This window comes from Aulostomus chinensis, chromosome 13 (genome assembly GCF_037954235.1).
Source record: "Aulostomus chinensis isolate RoL2024-O1b breed Wild chromosome 13, RoL_Achi_v1.0, whole genome shotgun sequence".
Taxonomy (NCBI): domain Eukaryota; kingdom Metazoa; phylum Chordata; class Actinopteri; order Syngnathiformes; family Aulostomidae; genus Aulostomus; species Aulostomus chinensis.
In genome coordinates, this window is record NC_141332.1 from 19,060,572 (window position 1) to 19,085,314 (window position 24,743).

At 41.2% G+C, this 24,743-nt stretch overlaps 1 protein-coding gene across 14 annotated transcripts; it reads left to right on the forward strand.

The window, feature by feature from the left end:
• The first annotated feature begins 521 nt into the window (after positions 1 to 521).
• On the forward strand, positions 522 to 24,670 carry map7d3 (MAP7 domain containing 3). 14 transcript variants are annotated; one of them, XM_086221906.1, is made up of 21 exons: positions 522 to 679; positions 6,891 to 6,995; positions 7,336 to 7,416; positions 7,655 to 7,818; positions 8,207 to 8,318; positions 9,314 to 9,397; positions 10,106 to 10,213; positions 10,849 to 10,950; positions 12,667 to 12,765; positions 14,433 to 14,558; positions 16,931 to 17,070; positions 19,177 to 19,304; positions 19,394 to 19,614; positions 21,393 to 21,522; positions 21,861 to 22,146; positions 22,466 to 22,513; positions 22,606 to 22,663; positions 22,818 to 22,998; positions 24,156 to 24,219; positions 24,304 to 24,445; positions 24,530 to 24,670. In XM_086221906.1, the coding sequence occupies exons 1-21, from the start codon at positions 634 to 636 to the stop codon at positions 24,535 to 24,537; spliced, it is 2,433 nt and encodes an 810-aa protein (XP_086078032.1). In that variant the 5' UTR covers positions 522 to 633; the 3' UTR covers positions 24,538 to 24,670. The 14 variants fall into 14 exon arrangements, with proteins under 14 accessions (XP_086078032.1, XP_086078029.1, XP_086078030.1 ...); XM_086221903.1 differs by having other exon boundaries at positions 24,156 to 24,445; XM_086221904.1 differs by having other exon boundaries at positions 16,955 to 17,070; positions 24,156 to 24,445.
• Positions 24,671 to 24,743: the final 73 nt, after the last annotated feature.

Consider the following 24,743-nt stretch of genomic DNA (forward strand, 5'->3'; position numbering starts at 1 on the left):
TCACTGACTCGCTATCTTTAAAGAATACCATTTTATTTATCTTTGTTTTTATCAACATCAACAAATATACCAACTAACAGATGGAAAGCTGCATGAAGAAAATTAAAAAAAAAACATCTTTTCATAGTTAAATTTGTCTAAAAAGGCTGTGGTACATACATGATGATATAAATACGGCTTTCTTTAAACAGAACTACAGTCAAAAACGTTCGGTTTTAAGATTATAGTTTAGCTAGTCAAAAAAAGTCACAGTTTCTCAGTCACCTTGCATCATTGTACTACATCACCTCTCTCAAACACTGAATAAACTTGCTATCTTTAACTTTTTTAACGTTTGCAGTAGTCCACCATGTTTTAACTTTCAATTCACGCTGCAACAGTTGGCATCAAATGCCATTATACAAAAGCGAAGAGATTTGCCACAGACCGTTTTTTTTTTTCCCTTCGTCCGCTTTTCGTCGTTTTGCTGGTCGTTTCCGGAAGCCACAGGCGGTGAAGCATCTCGGCCCCTCATTGCTCTTTGATGTCCACGTCCCCGCGGTGTCCGAGTCCTACCGGCTGCGATGTGCTACGCGCCCCTGTTTTAGAAAAAAAAAAAAAAAAAAAAAAAACAGAGAAGGAAAACTTATAGAAATGGCGGAGGGCGCAAATACTCTCAAGGGCTTGCGAGCACAAATGGGTAAGATAATTACTTAGCTGTCATGGTTATTTTTTTAACAAGTTGTGATTCGCCTTGTGGTAACTCTTTATCAGTTTGCTGGTCGCTAACCGGGTTATTTGAACGTGTGGTAACGCGGCCAGCTTGCCTGGCTAGTAACGTTAGCTCGCTATTGACAATGGACGCGGACTATCTGCTCCTTATACTCTCACATTGAATGAAATAAATTACAGCACTTAGCTAGCTGAGAGCTGTAGCGACAAACTCCAGGGAAAGCTAAATGTAGCGGGTTAGCACAATAAGGGAAAATTACTTGTAGCTAATGTTAGCTAAAGTTGTATCGATAACGTTTGTAGCCCAAAGCCGGTTGACATATCACGACGTTTATCTCTCTGAAGCCTTGGAAGCACGTCGAACGATGCTTTTGCTTTGCCACTTTATTTTTTATTTCTTACTTTTTAAATAATAATATCTAAGAAAGGACTATCAAACTATATACATTTGTGTATATGTAATTGACTTGAAGCAAACTGCGTTGTAAGTGACACACCTCAGTATGTATGTTAGCTCATCTCTTGAACGGTGTTAAAAGCGATCATGTGCTTGGAAGAGTTGATGATGCCTAGTAGAACTTATTCCTGTAGTCTCAGCGGAGACTTTGCATCAGCACTTTCATTGCTTCCTGCTCCTGTTCGTTGTCGTTGTATCCATTACTGAATTCTGTGTAATTCGTTGACATATGGCATAACCCCCTCCATTATCTCTGGAGGCTAACTATCACAATGTCTGACCTGGATTTCAGATAAAACTGGACTATCAGACATGAAGGTCTGATAAGAGCTGCACGTCATTGAATATCTTAATGCAATGCTTTTTTTTCATTATTGTAACACCATTTCACAAATAGTTTTGATTAGCAAACGCTTTTTTTGCGAAAATTCAAACTGCAGCAGCAGCGTTTTTATCAGTGCTTTTCATCCGTGCCTCAGCTGACCTCTTTTAGACATGGAAGACAACTGTGTCTGCATCCACAGCCATGAATGCACAGTTTGTTTTGACTGGAGCTGCAGTAGGGCTGACAGTATTTTTCAGTGTTTTAGGGTAAAGAGGGAGTTTTCTGCATACCCAGTGTGGGTGTAGGTATGTGTTACTCCTGGCAACAACTGGACTCTATTTAGTGCTGATCTTCTTCCTGTTTCCTTTGACTTTTCCATTGAGTATTTATTTCAATCTGGTATTTTCATCCACCCAATTTTGTGGTTTTATGAAAATACCCACAAAGTTTAGCGTGATGTAAAATATTGGAATCCTGGTGTTATGTGGAATAGAATGGTGTCCTGAGAATTTCTAACCACAAAATGTTGAAATTTGCTCTGCATTGAGTCCGACTGACAATAACAAAATAATGTCAGGAATCTAGCTCATGTGCATGGTCATTTCCACAAGAATGCGAGCTAGAAGAAAATGTACCCTGTCATAATGAAGGGAGATCACACCACTGCAAGGCTATCCTGAACTTGGCCCATAAAAGCATGAGAAATATTTCTGAAAACCAAAGGAGGAATTAGAGTCGGCTTATTTTCATTGTGTACTTTTTTTAAGGTTCTCTCCACTTTGTTTTACTCTTCCACCTCTGATTTAGTGCAACTTTTGAAATTACCTGATGCCTTGTGTTAAGAGTATCAGTGTGTACACTCAGACAGAGGCACCATTTGAATAGCAAAACACATTAATTTGTATATGCTGGAACCAAGGTTAGGCTGTTAATGGTCTCTCATCAGTGCAGTTTGTTTCAATTGACTTTGGATTGATATTGTCTTTTTTATGTTCAAAGACTATGCAAGTTCCCTGCTTGCCTTTTCTATAGATGGGAGATAAAGCTAGAGTATTTCACACAACATAAGATGTTTGATATCAGTGATTATCTATAGTCAATTATAGTACCTTAGGCACATAATGCACAGGCCAAAGATGCATCTGTGTAATGTACAGATATCAGCAGAGCATGTTTCTTACATTTTCACAAACTTTGATTTTAACTTTTGCCATTGTGCAATTGCGGTCAGCCTGAACAGCAGACTCTCTGGGATGTGTCGTCCTGCTTGTATTGCAAAGGCTTACCTTTGCATGACAAGGTCTAGTGTAATCCCATAGAAGATTTGGTGTGTTAATGTGTGCATGTGTGTGCACGTGTAAGAGCATGCATCAGCAGTGTTATCTTTGGAGCCATAATGTTAAGCCAGCAGTCGCTCACTGAGCTGTAGTTGGCCAGGAGTGCTCGTGTTTTAATTATACACAGACTCATTCTACTGCTTTGGAGCAAATTAACCAAAAAATGAATTTATTGGTGGTTCAGTTAATCATGAGTTTTTGTGTGGAGATGATAATTCCTGTATATTTGGTGTGCTCTTGTCTCTGCTCGTAATAGGCAGAGCAGACACTTCCTGTGCACCAAGCTAGTGATTTGTTCTTTGCCTCAGGGCGCAGTGCAGTCTGCAGATGGAGGAAGCGACAGAAAAGACCTGATGTCAGATTTTATTTTATTTTTTTCAAGCCATATGTGTCTTAATGTTAGTCAACAGGGCTGTGGGACAGACTACCAATATGACGTCTTTCGACCTTGCTTATTTGGAGAACTAGCATTTGATCAGTGTTAGCATCGGAGCAGAAGTGTCATGGTGTAATGCTGGCTGGCCTGCTTCCTGTCCAGTGTTTGTCTGTTTTGCCTGCAGAGTGGGGTCATGACTGGTCGGCTTGGTGGTCCCTTAACTGCTGCTATAATAAGCTAGTAGCCTGACGCCACGGCTGGACCACATTTAATCAAAAAGATTTTTACACTGCACTCAGCAGGTTTTTCCTTTGTTTTTCAGCATCTTCTGCTTGAAGGCTTGGCATTGTAGTTCATATATATCTATATAAGTAAGTATTAAGCATGTTGCTGTATTGCGATTGGCACACATTAGTGAACTAATCTATTAATTTTAAATGATTTAAAATAAATTGGGTCATGTTAAATCTGATGATGAGGTGGAAATGTCATATGCTTGCCACCAGCTAAATATTTAATTATATGATTTTAATTATTATTATATTTTGTCAAATTAAGCTAAGCAAGTACCATCTCTTTCACCAGACTGACTGCTCTGCTGGTCAGGCTGTTGATGGTTGATGCAGCAGCAGCAGCCACCGCACTGAGTAGATGTATGTTAATTTGTGCAAATCTCCATAGTGATGGAGTGATGAGAGGCTTCTCCTCTGATTGGCTCTTTTCATTTCTATGAGCACACCTGGCTCTCTTGAGGTTTGTTGGGAAAACAAGATCTCGTCCCTAATTTACTCAAAGCACTTGAATCATCACATGCGTTTGTGTGAAACGGAAGTCTGCTGGGTTTGTCTCTGTCCGTTGTTTGTCCGTCTGTTTGTACTTTGTTTAGTTCGTATCATGACAGAAGACAAGGTTTCTTAAATCGTTCCTTTGTCCTCTACATTTGTTTCTCCCTGAAATTCACTTGACTTTTCATAGAATCACTGAAAGGATTCTTCAGCTTGATATAACAGCTGGTTATTACACATAAGTGGTCCTGCTCTGTAACAGCTGTTACCCCTCAGCCTCTTTGCCTTCCTGTCTGCTTTTACTTCCCTCAACGATGCAATCATCAGTTAGGTCTAATACCTGCCTTGTCACTGAAGTCAGTGATAAGACTGAAACTATATTTGGTCAGTTAGCTATAAACTGAGGTGAGGGAAATATCTGGTTCTTTGGGCAGTAATTCTTACTATTCTCAGCAGCTAGTCCTATTCTGTTTGCAGTTTTTAACCAATGGTTTCAGAGCTTTCTCAGTCAAAGTTGTGCTGAACAGCAACAAAATGAGCTTAAACTTGCTATTCAGCTTTATAAAGCTGAAGGGTGCTGGGGTAGTTCATCAGCTCAAGTAACATACCTCTGATATTATACATAGTCATATAGATTACTTTGAAACATAGATTTTTAAGTCCTACCCAGACACAATGGTCTCGCTCTTGTCTGCACTCTTCATGGTCATCTGAAAGAACAGAGACCACCAATTCAGTTTGCTGACACAAGCACTCCAGGTTTTGAGGAAAAATGTCCTTGTCTTGTATAAAGTGAGGAGTTAGCAATTGAGTGCTAATCCTATAGCTTTATAACAAAATTGAGAGTTGCGGCAGGTGGGATTTGTTTAATCTGAATCAGTTGAAATGTTTGGTTTGCTCAAGACAAGAAGAGCAGACTAGAAATATTGACAAAGATGGAGGTTTTGAGAGATCAGAAGTGGCAGTAAAATGAAGATCACATGAATGAAGATTTAATTTTCCTGTTTGTCAGCACTTCAGTAGTGCTGAAAACAGTCTGACCAGAAGAAAAGAGACCAGCGAAAAGAGTAATACGAAGGTTTATTGAGCTTGATCAAGTCCTCCCTGTTTCCTTCCTTCATGCCCCCCTTTATCTCATTGCTCTGATTTTTCTGACAAGTGTTGTTCCTTCAGAGTTCATTATTGACTTTGCAGTTTCATGTGTGCAATCTGCAGTTGGGTGATAAGAAGAACATAAAGGATGTTGTGTAGTCACACTTTCTCTTGAGTGAAACTTAAATCACATTTCTAAAGAGGTGAAATCCCAAATAGAAGCAGGAGAGCTCACTGCAAATACAGTTTATAACATCAGTTCTTTACTGATTCTCTGGTAATAAAATATTATTCAAGTGGATTTAGCAGTGGAGAGATGTCTGTGGGGTGGTTAGTGGTTAGTACTGTCGCCTCACAGCAAGAAGGTTCCGGGTTCGAGCCCTGGCTTGGGCAAGGGATCTTTCTGTGTAGAGTTGTCATGTTCTCCCTGTGCCTGAGTGGGTTCTCTCCGGTACTCCGGCTTCCTTCCACCGTCCAAAGTCATCAAGAGGGGACCAGGTTAATTGGATACCCTAAACTGTGTGACTGTGAGTGGGAATGGTTGTCTGTCTATATGTGTTGGCCTTGTGATGGACTGGTGACCTGTCCAGGGGGAACCCCTCCTCTCGACCAAAGGCTGCTGGGATAGGCTCCAGCCCACCACCACCACCCTTAACAGGATCAGAGGTAGAAAATGGATGGATGATTTGGTGGCAGTATGAACAAGAACAAACATAATAAGGTGACAAGCCTGAGCTGCTGCTACATGGAAGAGTTCAGAGGGGAGATAACTAGTAGTTACGGACTGTAATCCCTGGGCCTCTGAATGTAGGCGCAACTCGAAAAAGGTTGGCCCACAGTTTCTCATTTTTCAGTTTATCTGGGACTCTCTCTTAAGTGTTGAGGATTACCATCATCAGTCAGAAATAGACTGAGATTCTAGATTGAGAAGCTCCCTAAACCTTGCATTAGCCACTATTTCATACACCTTGCAGTTTGCATATTAGTGATGTTTAGCTTGCAGTTATTACAATGGTCCCTGTGGTCGATCAGCAGCATAGGCGTTGCAGATGGCTCACAGAAAGTAAAATAAAAATAAAAAAAAACATGAAAGGAATAATTATTGCTCAGGCTTTTTATGAACTAAACTATTAGTTTAAGGTTTTTTATGGGAATGGGAACATCAGAGCTGGTCTACAGAACTGTGGTCCGCTCACAGCTTCATTAGTCACCTGACCCACCTTGTGTTTATGATGCATATCTAAGGTCTGTTGCAGCACTGTGTTATTCTGAATAAGCTGTGATTAGGGGCATCAACAACAGAATTTTTCCTTACATTTCATCATAAATTGCAGTGTGAAAGTGTAGAGATGTAAAGAGGACTGGTTACTGGTTGTATTTATCCTCATTCAGAGAGAGAGAGAGGGAGAGCACTGGGAGAACACAAATATCTTCTCTCTTATGCAGCTGTCTTTTATTGATTGTATTGAACAGCCAAATTTGTGTCCACCCAGAGAATTCTGAGTTGAATATAGCCCTAAATTTGTCACAGACATCAGTGTATAGCAGGCCACAGGTTGGACCATGACCGGGGGGTTATGTCAGATGGTTGAATGGCTGGATTGTTCTGTAGCTTCACATCAGTTGGATCTCTCCAGCTCTTGCATTCCTATGCAGAGCAGACAAAGCACAGAGCAAAACGGCTGATTAAAATTTGATTGGCTTGTTGTACCCAAGCAGTTTCATCCCTGCTTGGTCAGAGATTACATAATCTGAGCTAAATTCTGTATTTGTAAACTGTCCGTGTCTGTGTGTTTCCTCTGTACAGCTGCAGCCGCACAGGCCCAAGCCGAAGAACGGCGCAGCCTAACAGGGAACAGTCCAGGACCTACAACAAACACACTACCAGCAAAACCTCAGGGGTGTAGGCCAGGTAATTGACACCACACCTTGACACAAAAGCAGATTCTCACACATACTGCATTAGCCCTGCTATTTTGCCTGCATAAATCTGAACCATTTGATGCAACACAATCCGCCAGTGCCACTCCACCCCAACTGCCCTCTTAGTGTGGCTTAATGCAGGTAAACACTTAGTCATCATCTTGTCAATGTAACAGTTGACAAAGCTCATTAATGACAGTCCCATGAACACATCTGCCAGGTTGATGCAAAGCCACTATAACAGTGTACTATTGTTAGCCTCCCTTGTTCTCTTTATATGCATTGCTGCACATGTGAACCGCTTGTAACCAATTTGTATGTGTTTGCAGTCATTGACGGTGCCTCACTTAGAGTAGACGACCGACTGCGAGTAGCTAAAGAAAGACGAGAGGAAGCAGAGAGGCAACAGGGTAGGGGAAAGTTCTGTTTCATCTCTTTGGGATTGAATTCATCCATTGAACACAAAAGATCTTTATGTTGTAGCAAGTTTTCATTAGCACTGTTTGATATCTCATTAGCTTTACAATTGATTTTAAATAAGGTGGATACGAATCAGTCTTATTGATTGATTTATTTTAGGTCGGCTCTTACGGGACTTGTGAGCTTTTCTTCCACTTGCACTCACGGACATATTGTATATGTTGTCAGCTTTACGTGAGTCTCAGATCATGGAGCGGGAGCGTAAAGCCAAGCTGCAGGTGGAGCGTCAGATGGAGGAACGTCTGAAGAAGGTTGGGGAGCAGCGAAAGAAGGAGGAGCAGAAACGATTGGCTGTGGAGGAGAAAAGGAAGCAGAAACAGGAAGAGGAAAAGGTAGCTGCAGCACTGATGGCAACAGGATCATGTGACTTTCAGGATGTTACTTGGTCTCATTCTTGTGACTAAAACTTGATTAATATTCAATATTTACGTTGAAACACGTGTTTAAATCAATATGTCCTCTACATATTCACATACAATTCAAATATGGAATAGAAATACTGATCATTTTAGAAAGATAATTGTAGAAAAAACAATTACAATATCCAACCAATACTCAAACTTTAAAATGTTTTGGACCGATCAAACATTCAGCCCTGCAACAGTTGCAATAAGTATGTTTTGAAATTATTGTAATGTATCACAAAGGATTATTATTATCAGGCTTTCCGGTCCTCTCTGTGCTTTAATCTCCCCCCCCTCTTCCTCTGTTGTGCTGTAGGAGCACTACGAGGCAGTGATGCGACGGACTCTTGAGCGTAGTCAACGAGTTGAGCAGAGACAGAAGAGATGGTCTTGGGGAGGATTGTCGACGGACTCTGATGGACGAACGGGTGAGAGTCCTGTCATTGTCGTAGCAGGCTGTTCTTTCCCTTCCCTAATGTACTGACAGCTAACACCAAAAGTAGCGGGCAGCTAGGACTTCATCGAATCTACTGAAATACTTTTCAGGTGCAGCACTTTTAATTCAACATTTATAGCAGCTAGTGGGGTATTAGAGAATTATGAATGCAAAGCAACATCTGGAAACACAGAACTATGATGCAAATTCCGTGACTGTAAAAGTGGAGAACTCCCCTCAATCTGCTCGATGGCTGGTAGCTGCCAGGAATTATTTAAATCCAGTTTTGATATGCAGTAAAACAAGCTCACAAATTCTGTTAATTTTCTGTAATCCGAAGGATTACATTTTTATGACAGTTACAACTGCAGTTTGTGATACTCTCTCTACATGCATGAAACATCACATGACTGCTCTGTGCAACATATCTGCTGTTTGACAATGAATCACAGTGCCTCATACGGTGTGCCTTTTTAAATTATTGTTGCATTAACTAGTATCTCTATCAAAGGTTGAAGGGATGATTTACTAATTTGTATCAGTGGTTATGTAAACAATTATACAACTATTATGAGAGTAATTATACGGATATAAAAAATATTTAACAAATGTTTTTTCAACCATATCTCATTGACAATAATCTGATTTATTTTATTTGCTCCTAGAAATGCAAAGCAAACTTAAAACATACAATACATGTTTAAATCAAGAGAACAGTGCTTAAAAGTGAAGTGTTAAGGTTCCAAAAAAATCAAGGAACTCCTGCTGGCCTCAGGCTATTGGATCATCTGTCAGTGAGTAACCATGAGAGGATAATGTCACCCAACCCTACTGAAAGTCTTATTTGAGTGCCAGAATTCTAGTGTATGTATCACGTAAGACACTGTGTCAAAGGCTGATGGGTACCAGCCAGGATTCTCTCTTCTGGGACGTGCCTCATCTACATGTGTTGTATCGCTCCAGCCTCAGAGGTTTCTTTCCCCACAGGAGACTCTGATGTCAGCGCCTCATCTCCAGTAACTATAGTAATCTCCCCTGCCTCGCCAGAAAAGCCACCAAGGAGTCGACAAGGTGTTGTTTGTTTATAATTTGCCCACCAATGTAGCAGCACCGCATGGACTGGCACTGGTACTATAGATAGACTGGTCACCTTCCATTCCTCCTGCCAGCACCCCCCCCCCACCCCAAACACACACACCCTCTTCTGTAGTCTAACACAGTTACTTGTATGTGGCTTCTGTTCTCAATGTGCTTCAGACTTGCTGGAAATGTAACACTCACTCACATTTTCGGGCACTTCCAGGTCTCATGGGCAACTTCGCATGGAAGCCCAGTAGAATGTCACACTAAACTAATAATATTACATCAGGATTCTCAGGCACAGATCACCATGTGATGCTGCGGATGCTCTTCTCTGGAATGGTCAGACAGGATCTGCTGTTTACTAACCAACCACCATGCCTGGCTGTGAAACCACAGTGATGTTATGGTTTGATAAAAATGCACATTCTTATGCACAGCATACATTAAGCACATTATGCAATGTGTTTTGCAAAATGAGCATTTATACATTTTCCCTTGATAAGTAGCACATTAGATCAATATATACTTAACATATCAGGGCATTCAAAAGTTTTTTTTAAGAGAAACCATCAAATATTACCCTTGGAGTCTTGCAAACCCTCTACTCCCACTTTGTGTGCCTAATTACCCTTCCCCATTGGCTAGCCTCCAGTGTAAACCCTGCCTCCCTTGTCTGTCTTTCCTCCTCCCTACCAGTGGACAAGCGCTCCACGTCCACCACCAACTTGAAACAGCCGTCAGAGGCTGCCATCAGTAAACGCCTATCCTCTTCCTCTGCCACCCTCGTCAAATCTCCTGACAAAAGTAAGTCTCCTGCCTTGCCCCGCCCCCCTCCCTGTCTTTTCCCCTCTCCCTGTCTTCCCCCCACCCCCTCTGCTGTACCCCTACACCTTTGCACTCCAGAGTTCTAATTTAGTGCTCATCACCAAGGTAAATGTTGTCATAATGATTGATATTCTGAAATCTTCCAGTCAACTGAACTGTAAATGACCTGGAACAAAGCCACCCTCTCTATCAGCTGTAAGCCTAGCATGAACTCTGACCCCTGTGCTCTTCATATCCAGGGTTTTGCACACAAGCTTACTGGAGCAAACTGGACTGGTAATAAATACCTTAGCTTTCTGTCTCTTGTACCAGCCAATGATGAACTAGCATGACTCAAGCTTATTGTGATTGACATGATGGGAGTTTGTCTTCCACTGGGAAAAATAATCAACACAATCATGATTCACATTTCTCCACAGCTTCTGTAGGTTACAGTGCCATTTCTCTTCTGTGACATTGCTGATTTTTGCTGTGTTGCTCACTTTATTCAATAATTTTGCAACCATTTTCTCTTCTAGGCCTATTAATGAGTTCAAAGAGGTGGGAGAGTTTGGTACCATTTTTACAGTGCCTTTTAAATTGACCATTGTGAGTGTGTCATCGTTTTCCCTTAGGGATTAAGCCAAGGAGTTCATCTTGTAACCGGTTGCCTAGCAATGGCACTGCTTCTCAAACCACTAAGGAAGATGGCAAAAAGCTTCAGGTGGAGCAGACAGGTGCAGAAAGACCCCCCTCCATCCCACACTACACTTGAATTACAACATGATCACCAAACCACTAGACTGTGTCCCTCATTATTATGCATCAAGAGCATTTCAGTTTGGTTAACATTAAGCTTTTAGATTTTCCATTCATTTTCATTTCTCCTCCAGTATCCATGTTAGACAGATAATGTTGTTAATTAGTTTTCCTCATGACGTCTATTAAAGGGAAACCTACAGAGGTGGTTTTTCCCACATTGGTGAGCAAGTCATAATTTGCAATCTGTTGTTAAAGACAAACAGATATTTATGGAAATTTGAAATTCAATCATCTAACTGTTAAAAGATCTGTGTTTTATTTATAAAATCAGTTTTCATACAAATTAATATTTTTAAGGCTGGAGATAAAAAAAAGGGTATTTGAAGCCTCTGGTGTCTCTGGAGAAGTATGAAGGCACACCTGGCAAGTGATGTCAAAGAAAAATGATTTTCAGACTAATAGTAATTACATAATTTGGAACAATGTACTGTATTCAAATATTTAAAAAAACTTGCTTGTAATATTCTCTCTTTTGTGATTATTGAGGTGAAAAAAATCTCATTTATATTGACTGTTCAGGAAAAACAAATAAAAAAGTACATTTCATGATTTGGGACACAAATATAGATGATAGTAAAAACATTTGACCTTTTCAGCTCTGCCATAGCTGTGACAACCACTGAGCAAGCTGGCTTTGAAAAGGTTTAGGTTTAAACAGCTAAGAATTAAAAGACCAACAGGGGATTCCATTCCACTGGCCATTTCTCCAGAAATACTTTAGCCTCCATTTAAAAAAAAAAAAAAAAATCAGTCCACAAAGGCTAGCTCAGCGGTTTCAGTGTTGTAGGCAAATCACCCACTCATTGTTGTGTGCGAGAAAATACAATCAATTAATCAATAAATGTAGTTTTCTCCCTCTGGGGACATTTCATGTCTACATGAAAGCTATTTCCCACTTCTGTGGTGCTAACAGGCAGCACATCCTGTGATGGTGATGTTTTCCTACTTAACAGTATTTTACTATTGACCAAATTAAGACAATACTCTGAATATGACTGGTATGTCATCAGCACTTTGAAACCATCTTAATCAAAATAATGTCACAGTTGGAGTAAACAATAATCAGATTAAGACTTAAAATTCTCTTGATTTTTGCCTACATTATTCAGGTGCCTTGTCAACCTAATTGCCCAATGAAGTTCCTCTGGAACTTTTTCATATTTTTTCTGACATTTACTGCTGTTAGTGTTTTGCATTATTAGCAAGAAAACACTACTAAATGTACCTCAGTTACAACATGAGAGAAACAGATGGATGTCAGACTCAGACTCTTCTCTGTAGCATGGATGCAGGAGGAGTAATTGAATTTTTTATGAGAAGCTTACGTGAACACCTTCATAGCAATATTTTCTCATTTGGAGTAGGGTCATTTGTCGTATTCTTTGCTGTCCCTGTAACCAAAGCCATTGATGGACCAACACGGGTCAGAGTATGTGTGGATTAGATAGACACAACGCGTGTATTGCTCCCATCTGACTGTAGTTGTGGAGTCCCAGGTTGGAGGCAGCTGTGAAACCAGTTAATCACATTCAGCCAAACAAGTACATGCAAATGGCTAAGTTTCTCTGGGGATTCCTAATTGACCTCCTCCATGTACCTGGTTGGCTATAACTCCCTTCTCATGTCTGTAGGCGCATCGGGGAAGAAGAGAAGTTCATCACTTACTCAAGTCAGTGTGGGCAGAGCACAGACCCCTGCAAAGGCTGATAAGGGGACTACAGATGATCAAGGTGGCTAGCATGAACCATTGTTTTTTCATGCTGCTATCTACCATTTTTAAGCTACACTTTTAATAACAGGCATGCTGCCCTGATGTTAACAGCTTGCTTATTCAAATCCAGTCAGGTTTTCTGAGTCCTTAACAAAATATTTTTCTGAGATTCAGCTCTGCATCATTGAGCTTTACAATCTCTCTTTCCATCCTTGATGTCTGTCACCCAAAAGTCTCAGTTACTGCTGAATGTTCCTTTTGACAGCTGCTAATCTTCTTTATGCGTTCCTGTCTGTGATTTTTTTCTGAACGCTGCTACCTCCGTGCGTGCCTTATACCCTTTGCTCTCCACACCAGAGCCTGTACTGACTGTTTATTTCTTATCCCTGCCTCTTTGTTTCACAAGCATCATTGTGGAAATGGTTTACTTGTTTGTCTTCACTAACACACTGTAATGTTTTAGTCACAAAGTGTAGATTGTTTTCTCTCCCTCCCAGATGACATCGTCCTAGCTGGATTTAAGCTAATGGTCTTGTGCTTCAGTGTGGTGTTTGTCGCCGTAGCCCCCCAAGAGCACAGAAAAGACCATGAGAAATCGCCGCATTCTGTATATTGTGACTAACCACCAATGCCTCTGTTTGTTTTGTAGACTTGTCTGCCTCGTCGTGGTGATAAATTTTGAAAATGTTCTTGTCCCATATGTGTGTGTTTCTCCTGGATGATAACACAACACAGCTGCTCATCTGAAAGTACAATATTTTCCAGGTTATTTAGCCCAAAACCTCCCACACACCTCTTTCCTCATTGCTATCGCTTTAATCAAGGGTTCGTATCTCCCGATTCAGAGCAGCAAGCATGCTGCCATGTTCTATGGAGCTGGCATTTAAAAGATGTTAAACAAAATACAAGAGTGTCTGCAACAGATGTCAGCTATGTAAATTACTTCAAAAGCAAGTGTGACTGCAATCAGCAAGTATTTAGGGACATGGAAAAAAATCACTCCCTTAACACTTAATATTCCTGCTGTATATTTTCTACTTTGTAGCGCAGGTATCAACAATGGCCGCAATCAGGGACTATCAAATCTTCATCTTCATACAAGCAAGCGCTCCATGTTTCTGCTGTGAAATAAGAATTAATTTGAGTTCACTGACTCAAATTTGGCACCAGAACATTTACACAGCAGGGGCTGAAGGCTGCTTGTCTTGTCACAGTCTTTGCTCTGTTACACTCCTCTTTCTACCCAGTAGTATTCTTCTACTATCTTCAAAGTTCACTAATGGTTTGTTTTTCCCCATCAGCACACCTCCCTCTGCCTCAAGGAACCATTGATTTGACCTCAGTCCCTACTTTGATTTCTAGTCAATCAGTCATTGGTCTGTCTCAGTGCTCTTCCATGGTGTCCTTTACTTGCTGTCCTCATTTTACTGAATGTGATGGAAAGGTAAAATGGTTAAAAAAAAAAAATGGCCCCATGCAAGATTATTGAGACATAACCTTTGGTTCTTATTGTTGATTCTCTTCTATTGGTTAAATCACATGGTGACCTTTCTAAACCTCATTGCCCTCCCCTTCCCCCTCCTCTCCTTTGTTTTGTCTTGTCATCCCCCACTCTTGCCCACCTTTTTCTCTCTTGGCCTTTTTTTTCTTCTTTACCATTTTTCGGGTGATTTTTCGGTCGTGTAGCTCGCAGGCCACCGGCCAGCACTGTGGATGGAGGTGTCCTTAGTCGGCTGCTCACACCCACCCTGGCCTCACTAGCTAGGAGCAAGAGTGCTGCCGCCCTTTCTGCTGAAGGAACCGATGCTCCAGGTAACCTCCTTGTAGGAGATCCTGTCAGAGAGGAAGGATGACTAGACACAGATCCTGGTCCTCCCAACTTACCCTCATTTTATCACCAGAAATGCAATTCTCAGTGTCACCTCTCAAGTCCTGAGCTTTCAGTTGTGGTTTCTTGCTGGTGTTGGAACTGCTGACGTTGGTACATAGTTCCAGTGTTTAATATCAGCTTGTATTGCATTACACTGATGTTAATATTTAGAACAATCATTATTTTCTGTAAAGTACACCCATGTGAGACCATAGTTCCTCTGCAAAGATTGACACACAAATGGAGCAAGCTCACATGCACTCTCTGAATGACACAATTGACTGTTGTGTGTTGAGCTGAGCTGATCAGGGCAGTCCTGGCTGGGTGCATTTCTGTACCTGAGGAGCCTCAGAGTCCATGCTGGGAGATTTGCTCTAAGCTGCTTACTTGTTGGTTCTTGTTACGTCAGAATGAGACTGATGTGCTATTGCGTGCATTCTTGTTGCGACACAATACAATGCTGAAATAGTGATTACTGCCATTTACTTTTAGAACATGGTAACCTGGAGTCCCTCTATTTAAATGCAGTATGGCTACATTGACAAGATTCTTGGCTGACACTATGAAGTGAAATGTACTCTGTAGCCCTCTAAAGGAGGTTTGTGTGTCACCAGCTGACTTGCTCGTGTTAGAGTTTTAGCTCACTGTTTTCTTTGTGCAATGCTGTGGTGAAAATGATCTGTGGTAGTTCACATTTCAGATATATATCATCCAAGACTTCTGCCATAAATAACCCATAAAGAGTCTACTGACTCTCCCACTGATCTGAACAGTAACTGAGAATGAGTCTTGGTTTTGGGTAGGAGTGTTTATCGACATTGGCCATTACAAACCCATTAGCAGCTATAGATCTTCTGCTAAGCAACAACATGACACACATGCATTAGCAGCAGTAGCTAAAGGCAGGGTGCATTGCATAGTCACTGTAGAGGCTTCAGTATGGAATCAGAATGAATGGCAGAGCATGTTTGTGACCAGGCTGTGGTAGGGAGAGTTCTCAAGGTCTCGGGATTATTGTGACTAATCCCTCAATCTGACACAGCAAGATCATAGCCAGTAGTGGACAACGTTATTTTCTCTCGTCACTAACTGCAAGCTGCACTTATACTCAGACTGCTGGTCACTAAGAACTGACATTATTTAACAGCTCAGCATCAACATCCAAGGTTGGCTTTACTTAATGAAACTTTCACATAATTTAGTCGCAGGTCACAAACTGCATGAAATAAATTTGTAACTTGTTGGTATTACTATGAAGAATTTTTTTTTTAATTAGAAAAAAAATGCCACCAAAATGCTCAATATCTTTGGATGAAGCAGGAGTGGCTGCTCAAAAGGGAGACCAGTCTCCCTCTCAAATATCTTGGAGACCATCTTCTGTTTTATTAATTTGTCCATTTTGATGATTTGATAAAAGAAAAAGAAAAAAGCAACAAACAATATTGCATCACTTGACTTTTAATCAATGTTTTGATTTACTTTTGTATAGGAAAAGTCAAAGTTGAAAGTTGTGCACCTGTGGCTTTCATAGAAGTCTCCCCCACCCCACCATCCAGCTGAAATGCAACATAGTTTCACACTAAATTCAGATACAGATAAATACATTTTTGTGAAAGTTTCTACATGAAAAGCCTGCCTAACATCAGCAACCCCCATTGACTTTTTCAATTTGTTACTGAATTATATTTGATTTTGAGCAAGTAATACCTTAGAGTAGTTGAGTCTGCTTTGCAAAATCTAAAATTAACTTGTTTCATGTTTAATTCAGCACCTTTACTACTATCAGTGCGGCAAGGATTGAAAGACTGTATATTACTCTTTTTTTGTTTTAGTAATTGAATGCAACAAACAACATTTTAAACAGATTAGAATACTAATACATCTGTATGTACAGTGTCAGTGTATGTTCTTTTGTAATGGCGGTAGCTTTTGTTTGATGTGTGTGTTGTGTGCTATGTAGTGCTTGATGTTCAGGTTTGTTGTTATGTCTAGAAGCATTCATGCCTGTTGGCTGTCAGGGTTATGTCCAATCTAAGCTGCTGGAATCAAGCTGCCCAATCGCTAAATCTAACAAAACGCTGTGTTTTGTTTTTTTTGTGCTCTTGTCCCCTTACAAAAACACTTCCTTTTCCATCATCATCTACCCTCCCTTCCTCTTTGTCTCTTTCTCTCCTCTTTTCTGCCGAATCTCCTTCCACCCTCTTTATTTCCGGCTCTTTTTGCTTTTTTGCTGCTTTGCTGCCCAACTCGGCCACTTATCACACCTCCTATTGGTTGTGCACCCTGGCGCTGCGATGACTGTATCCTTTACCAGAGTGTCACCTGTGTCCTCGCTCAGCCTCTGCCAGCCCCCTGCACCCAATGCGTGGACCCGTGCGCAGCCGCAGCATTGACCGACAGAAGGGCGGCATGACCACCTCTGTCTCAGCTGACGGAGCCCTCGACCCTTCACTGGTGAGAGCACCTCTTGTTACTCTGCTGACTCACAGTCCTGGTCAGACTTTTACAAATACAGTGGTGTAATGAAGTGATATCTTTCACTGAAGATAGATTTTATTGGCTGTATTTCCTCCATATATCTGTCTCCTGAAACTGCACTTTCTTTATCTTTGCTGTATATTTGGCCACGATGTTCATATGACCAGAACTTGTATGATTTTGTAGAACAAGTGTCTTACATGTAATATGAGAGAATTTCACTCAGTGGGTTTAGTTGTTCATTACGTCATAACATACCTGAGCTGCACTTCCTTGTGCAGTATTGTGTGGGAGACTCTGTTCAGCATGACATCTGTTTGGTTTATACGTCCATTATCTCTATGGTTTGGTTAGCAAAAACAGCATATCTGTTTGTAGGATATGTTCAGGCACAGTATTGTGTGTAGCTCACTTGTATTTTGATAGTTCTCAGAGTAAATGGAAGAAAATGTTATGAAAGTGTCAAATATGCTGTTGGTCTATTATTATGTCAAGTGAGAGATTCAGTTGTGTCACAAAGTTTTCTGTCTTGACGAGCTGAAAGAATTAATGTATTAATGAGAATTTGATTTAAAAACTTATTTATAGTTGTGATTGTGGACTGAAGGATGATGTAATACTGTTGTAGCCTTGTGTCTGTGTGCATGGAAGGCTCTGGATTGGACCTACCGTATATTGCGCTGCAGATTTTAGTGAATGTGAGACTGTCAGACCTTAGTATGTTATGTCTCTTGACAAAAATATTATGGTATCAAAAGTCATTTAATGAATGTGAATAGTACAAATATTACTTGAAAGTAAAAGCATTTTATTGTTTTGTGCCTATTTTTGGATAGTCTTTAAAGAAATACAATTCATGCAAAAAAGACATAAAGATAGAGTGACATTGCTCAGTGAAGTGAGTGGTTATACTACCTGGACACTTATTCACCACACTATTGCAGAACGGGAAGACTGTTCTTTAGTCTTTACCACTCATAATTCCAAACGCATACATTAGAAAAATTGTATCCTGCTTCCTGCACAACTTAAGTCTAGCATTCCCACTTGGTGGCTTGCGCTGCCTGGCTCTCTCATGTAACCTGCCAGTCAGCCCCCTCAGCGGCTGTGAAAGGCCTCATTGTCATCCCATGAGACAAAGTGATCCACAATGGCCTGACTATAGACAGATTAGGCCATGCAAAGCAGACTCCACCCTGCCCTTGGGGCCTAATGTTAAAGGCTTTTGACTTTCCTTACCATCTCATTGTATCTTCTCTTCCACATTCACAGATAGGTGTGCAGATAGTTGAAATTAACTGCCTCATTCTTATCGTTCAGGTAGTGCGTGCCACTTTAGATTTTATCGTTTACGTCAGCAGCTGTTTGCCTGCATTGCTTTTCAAATGAAGGCAGTCAGAATATCCCCTTCATAAATTAACCAAATAAATGTGAGACAAAGATCTTAATTACACAAATTGATGTGCTGTGCCTGTGGTTTTATATTGGTGGACTACAGTGTGACAAAATGAACAAGCAAAGGGCGACTTTCCAATTGAGGTAAATCAGTTTGGAAAGCTGTTATTCTCTAGGACAGATATATAAAAAAATCCCAAAAAGGGTCACCGAATACTCTTTAATGCCAGGATTTCATAATAAACCAAAAAGAAAATCCTAAAATGCTTCACAAATATGATAGGCCACTTTCATAATCAACCAAAAACACTCTTCACATCTAAGAAATAATTTTGTGTTGTGCTTCAAAAAGCATGTCATGTGCGTGCCATGGCTGCATTGTTGCAACCATTGTAGGAAGAAAACGGAAGATTGTCTACAAGGAAATTGATTGCATGTGGTGTTGTACTCTTAGATTGATTAAAAAAATGAAATGGGTTGCCAAATATACTTTTTTATGACTAGCACCTGGTCAATTTTATTGCTCTGCCAAAATTAGGGATTTTCTTCTTATGCACACATCTGCCGTTTCTTGTCCCATGTTACTTTTCTTGTTCATGTGAATAACTTCTGAGTTCATGATGTAATCAGAATAAAGAGATTGTCAGGAATTCCTTCACTAAGACTGTCCACTCTGTGGAACAACAGAATAAGCAAGACAAGCAGTCAACATCTCCTGGGGGGCAGCGTTCTTCATCTACTACACTGGCCCGCAACCGCTCGCCGTCTCCAGCCCCCATTCCAGCTCCAAAGAGGACTCCCTCCCCAGCAGCTAAGTAAGACCCCAAACTTACATTTTGAATGATGTTCCACTATATATTTTTAACATTTTATGCAATTTCTCATTCTGCTTTTGTTATGATAGGCAAAGTTCTAGGACACGCCCACCCTCACCTGGTGCAATGAAACAACGTCCCCCATCCCCCCAAACAGGAGCCACCAAACCTCCACCCATCCAGAAACCAGCTCTCACCCCAACAGGGCCACCTACTTTGCGAAAGAGGGATTCCAAGTCCAAGGAACTGGGTCTTGGCCACACTGGGCCATCACAGTCCTCTGATGCTAGCAAGACCAAAGAGAAAGATGGTGGGCACATCTCAGTGATACCAATCTTTCCACATTATAAATACACCTACTGCACTTCATAATAATATGTGTGCAAGCCACGATTTGTGACCAGTCCACGCAAGCTAGGACTTCCTTTTCCATACTCAAAATCAGTAGGGGGAAGTATGTTGCCAAAGGGTTAAGGTGCCCCCACCCTGTCTATAAGAAACAGGGAAATTCAAATTTTCAAGGCATTGCAGAAGCTGAAGGCAAAACTCTCAATTTTCCAGTTCGTTTAAATTCCAACACTCATCCGCAGTCACAAGTTTTGGTTAGTGACTCAAGATCAAAGTGAATCTGGAAACAGTTCAGTCAGATTTCATAGGGCCCAAAATATATCTAAAGGGGGGGGGGTGTCTTTGAATCAGTGACTCATAAATGATACAATTTAAGCAGCAGAAAACCACATATATTGAGTATTTAAAATAATAGCTTATCTGGTTGTTATTTTCAACATTGTCATTCTTTCTGCTTGTGACCTATTTTACTCCATCTCTCTTCCATAATGTCAAAAAAAAAAAATCAATCTGTGTTTACAAACCCCCCCCCCCCCCCCCCCCCCCCAAAAAAACAGCAAGCGACTCTCTGAGAGGTGTTTGGTTATATTATTGGGAGAGAGTCACTTGCTGTTTCACTTAATGTGGATTCAACAGAGCAAACACTTCCCAGGGTTGTTCAAAACCCATTTGTCTCATATGCTCTAAGGCAGTAGGGATTGTGAAGCACCCCTGCAGACAAAGCACGAATCTTTGGAACAAACTTGCCCTCTCAAATCCCAAGTCAGAAAATAAGAAAAATTTAAGAGCCCATTATGAACAGTTTGAAGAAGAAGTTTGAAGAAGTTTCATTTACGATTGAGAATGAGTGCCCAGCCTGTTATTTTATTTCCTCTGTCTATAAAAGAATGGTACCTCACATCACCGGCTGCCACTTACCTGTGAGAAGTAGCTACTGGAGGCCAAGCAGTCACCCCATTCCAAATAGATGTTTTAAACAGGCACTGCACAAATGAGCTGCTCTCATGTAGTGTCTTAATCTCGCAATTATCAGTGATGCTCAAAGCTGCACTTTGTGGATTATAAAAATACATCCTCTATAGTGAGGCTGCAAGGTTGTTTAAAGATGATTGTGTTTTGTTTTTTAAGAGGCTGAAGATATACAAAATTGTTTGTGTGTGTGTGTGTGTGTGTGCATGCATGCGTGTGTTTGTTCGCGTGCAAGCATGCTTGTGTGTGCGCATGCGTGTGTGTGTGCAAGCGTGTGTGTGTGCAAGCATGTGTGTGTGCAAGCATGTGTGTGTGCAAGCATGTGTGTGTGCAAGCATGTGTGTGAGCAAGCATGTGTGTGAGCTTATGCGCGCGCGTGTGTGGCAAACTGACGTGGCTGCAGCTCAGTTTGCAGTAAATCTCAGTGGTGCAGGAGACCTATTAACTCCCAGCTGGTGTTACATCCTGTTACAGATCCGGGTTTATTGATGCTGCCCCCTCTTGGAGAGAAATATGCCTTGTAAGATGAAACTGAACTGCATACTGCGTGGAAGGCTTTAGTCTTTATTCTTGCATTATGAAGATTGATTTATTTCAGACTTCTCCAGCTCTGTGGCTCTTTCTCTCTCATATTTATATGTTTTATGTTGTTTCATACAACTTGGATGATCATGTGAAACTTGAACAACAAGGGCCTGTAGCCCGAGGTCAGCACTTCAGTGGAAAATGTGTGACAAGCTTTTCCTCTGAATGTCTCTTTCCACTTGTCAGACTCGAAGGGGATGGTAGGCACCAATTCAGCTGCTGAGGCAGCTAAGATCCTGGCAGAGAACCGCAGACTGATGCGAGAGCAGAAAGAGAAAGAGGAGCAACTCAAGCTACAGCGGGAGGAAGAGGAGAAGTGAGCTCAATGAATTAGTTCTTTTTGTTCTGCTGTTATTGTGCTAGAGGGATGAACTTTTGACTTTTGGTCATAATTTGGGGATGTAGATGAAATGCAAGTGCCATCAACACTGATGATCTCATAGTCATAAGAGTTTATAAATACATTTGTTGTTAAGTATAACCAGGCCATTTTTATAACAGTAGTATGGACACAGTGAACAGGAAATAAGATAACAAGATGTTTGATATATTATTATCACAAATTTTGTCTTTGAATTAGAAGGTATTCCAAATACATCCATTTTTAAAACTAATCCATAAAATGCCAAGTGCTGCTGGTTGTTTCCACCTCAGGCTAAGAAAAGAAGAAGAAGCACGTATAGCGGAGGAGGCTCGACTGAAACGCATAGAGGAGGAGAAGAAGCTTGCAGAAGAGAGAAGGATTAAAGAAGAAGAGGAAGCTCGTAGAGCGGAGGAAGATCGGGAAAGACTGGCAGCAGAGGAGGCGCTGAAACAGGCTGAGCTCCAGCGGGAACGGGAGGAGGCTGAGGCCAAGGCCCTGGAGGAGGCAGAGCGCGTCCGCCAGGAGCGCGATCGCATCATGCAGCAGAACCAACAGGAACGCATGGAGAGGAAAAAGGTATTAAAAAGGAAGAGAGGCAAAAGTTGTGTCTCCAGTGCCAAACCTGAGTGATAAAGTTTTTGTTAATTATTGAAATGGATCCAAACACAAACAAAAAACAAACCAAAAAAAAAAGATTTTAATATTAGCTTCTGTATTCAACCTCTAACAGTTTATACTTGACTTGAAAGTCTTTTTTCCCAATAGGCCTGATCAAGATAGACACCCAGTTTAAAAATATTTAAGCAACAGATAACGTAAACCAAGAATGCTTTCACTGTTACTCTGTTGTCAAAGAAACAATATTTAACTATGCTCCATTTTTTTATTCGCCCAGAGAATTGAAGAAATAATGAAAAGAACTAGAAAAGGAGACGAGTTGAAGGTGAGTTCACATTCATACTGCCTATGTGTCTGTGGACAATCCTCTACGATCTATGTCGTGAAAACATTGTATATTTGTGTGTGTGACTGTAGAGAGATGATGATAAATGCATGCAGGAGGACGGCGATGACGACAACTTCGAAGCCAACTGTAAGTTTTATCACCTTGGGCATGTTCAAAAGGTTTCAGTTCAATTAGTTACAACGAGTACATTTTCCTATTTCTTTTTTGGTTTGCATATATTTTACATGAAGGACTGAACTTAAATACAGCCAATGGTTTGTGTCATGTGATTCTCCCTCAGTTGATGGTGCAGGTCAGACAAGTGACCTGGACATGGAGGCTGACAAAGAGGAGAGCGGTCTGTCCTCTGGTGATGGGGTGGGACTGCGTGAGGAGCCCCTCGGTAGTCTGAATGGAAAACCAGAGACAGACGACAAGGAGAATAGCAATGGCATAAGCACAGATGAGAGCCAAGCTGTAAGGTAGGACTTCAGACATGAGGGTGGTGCTGAAACCCACGAATACTGGGGTGTTGCTGTCACTACAGAAAGACCTGGAGACAAGTAGAATCCTCCAGCAGTAGTGTAGTCGTCACCTGCAAAAATATAAACATACAAAAAACATAAAAATGTAAGGGAATGTGGCCAAGAGGCAGCGTGTGTGTGACCATGTTAACCAAAATCAAAGCAGTGTTGGGAACTAAAGTTCTCAATAGTGGGCTTGTAGCATCACTGTGTTCTGTCAAGCTGCAAAGACGACATCAGCCCGGCCTCGCTCAGTACGACCTCATATTCCTGCCTACCTGCAGCTCTCATCACTGTTTCTCAACTATTACTTGTGAAGGACAGTTCAAGTGCCCTCTGCTGGCCAAACTGATTATAATAACTCTCTTCACCTGATGTCTGTTCCCATTACTCATTACACAACTGTTTAGCAACTATAACCCACACTTCTTCACACTGAAGATGTGCAATGAATGGAAATTGCAGCATGACATTCAACAATTTTCAAATCGGCTGAAGGCACAATGTTTGTTTTAGACTGATAGTGAGCCAAAACACCATTTTAAATTAAATGAGTGAATGAATCATGTAGAAATTAACATTCCCAGTATCATTCAAAATAATCGATATTAAATATCTCTATTAGGTATTTTCTCAGAATTGTACAACCCGTAATTTACATGTCGTTAAACACTTACCTATCAATATAACTGGTAGCGATGCACAATGTTGCTCCTGATTAGCACAGACAGGCTGAAAGAAAATGCATTGGTTGGTGTTTTCATGGGGTTCGGTTGCAATAACGAAGATACAGATTAGTACAAGTCTTATCCACCAGTACATAATGTCACCATGTACTTCTCCATCTGTCACTGTGAAGAAATCAGCAAGACTTTTGTCTCACAGCATTAAGGTCTCTGGTTCGAGTTCCAGCTGTCACGCCTCCTTTCTTTAAGCAGTTGGTATGTAAGGTTAATGTCCTGTCTGCAGTCCTGACCAAGAGACCAAAAAAGATGTAGAGTTGGGCCCTTGGCTCCTCTCCAAAGAGGATGGGTGAAATTCAAAGGACAAATGTTGCTGTATTGACAGCGAAAATAAAGACTTAAGGTTCTACCTCTTCACCCACTTCTCTGCAGTCCACTTCCAAAGGGCCGCCACGTGGAGGGTTCTGAATTCCTGAATGAGCAGGACTCTGCCAAGGTGGGGCTGGTCTCAGGCCTCAGCAGTAAGTCCAACAACCAGTGGAGCTTTGAGGAACTCATTGATGTTAATGTCCACTCAAAGACTCACCCCCTCATCGAGGCAGAGGACTGTAACCAGGTCTTGATCAACTGTGACGGCTCAGATGCCACCAGGGTAGCCTTTGAGGACAAGGGACCAGTAACCACCCTGCATTCCTCCAATCAACCCATAGAGGCCATGTCAGGTATGGCATTATTCTTTAATTCAGAATGTGTGTGTAGTCTTCCTCAGAGTGGACCCCAACACTCTTCTTCATGTGTGTCTACAGAGATGTGATGCTGCCGCCATTGCTCCGAAGCCTCCTACTGTTGTTGCACTCCTGAAGTTCCTGTCCAGCTGAGCTCCTCTAAAAAAAAAAAAACCTAAAAAAAACCTACCAATTCCTATCAGCTTCCTCTTCTTCCTCCTCCACATGTTCCAGAGGGAGGAGCACAAGTTGAAGCGGAAAGACCACCCTAAGTGCTAAATTTGCACCCTACATA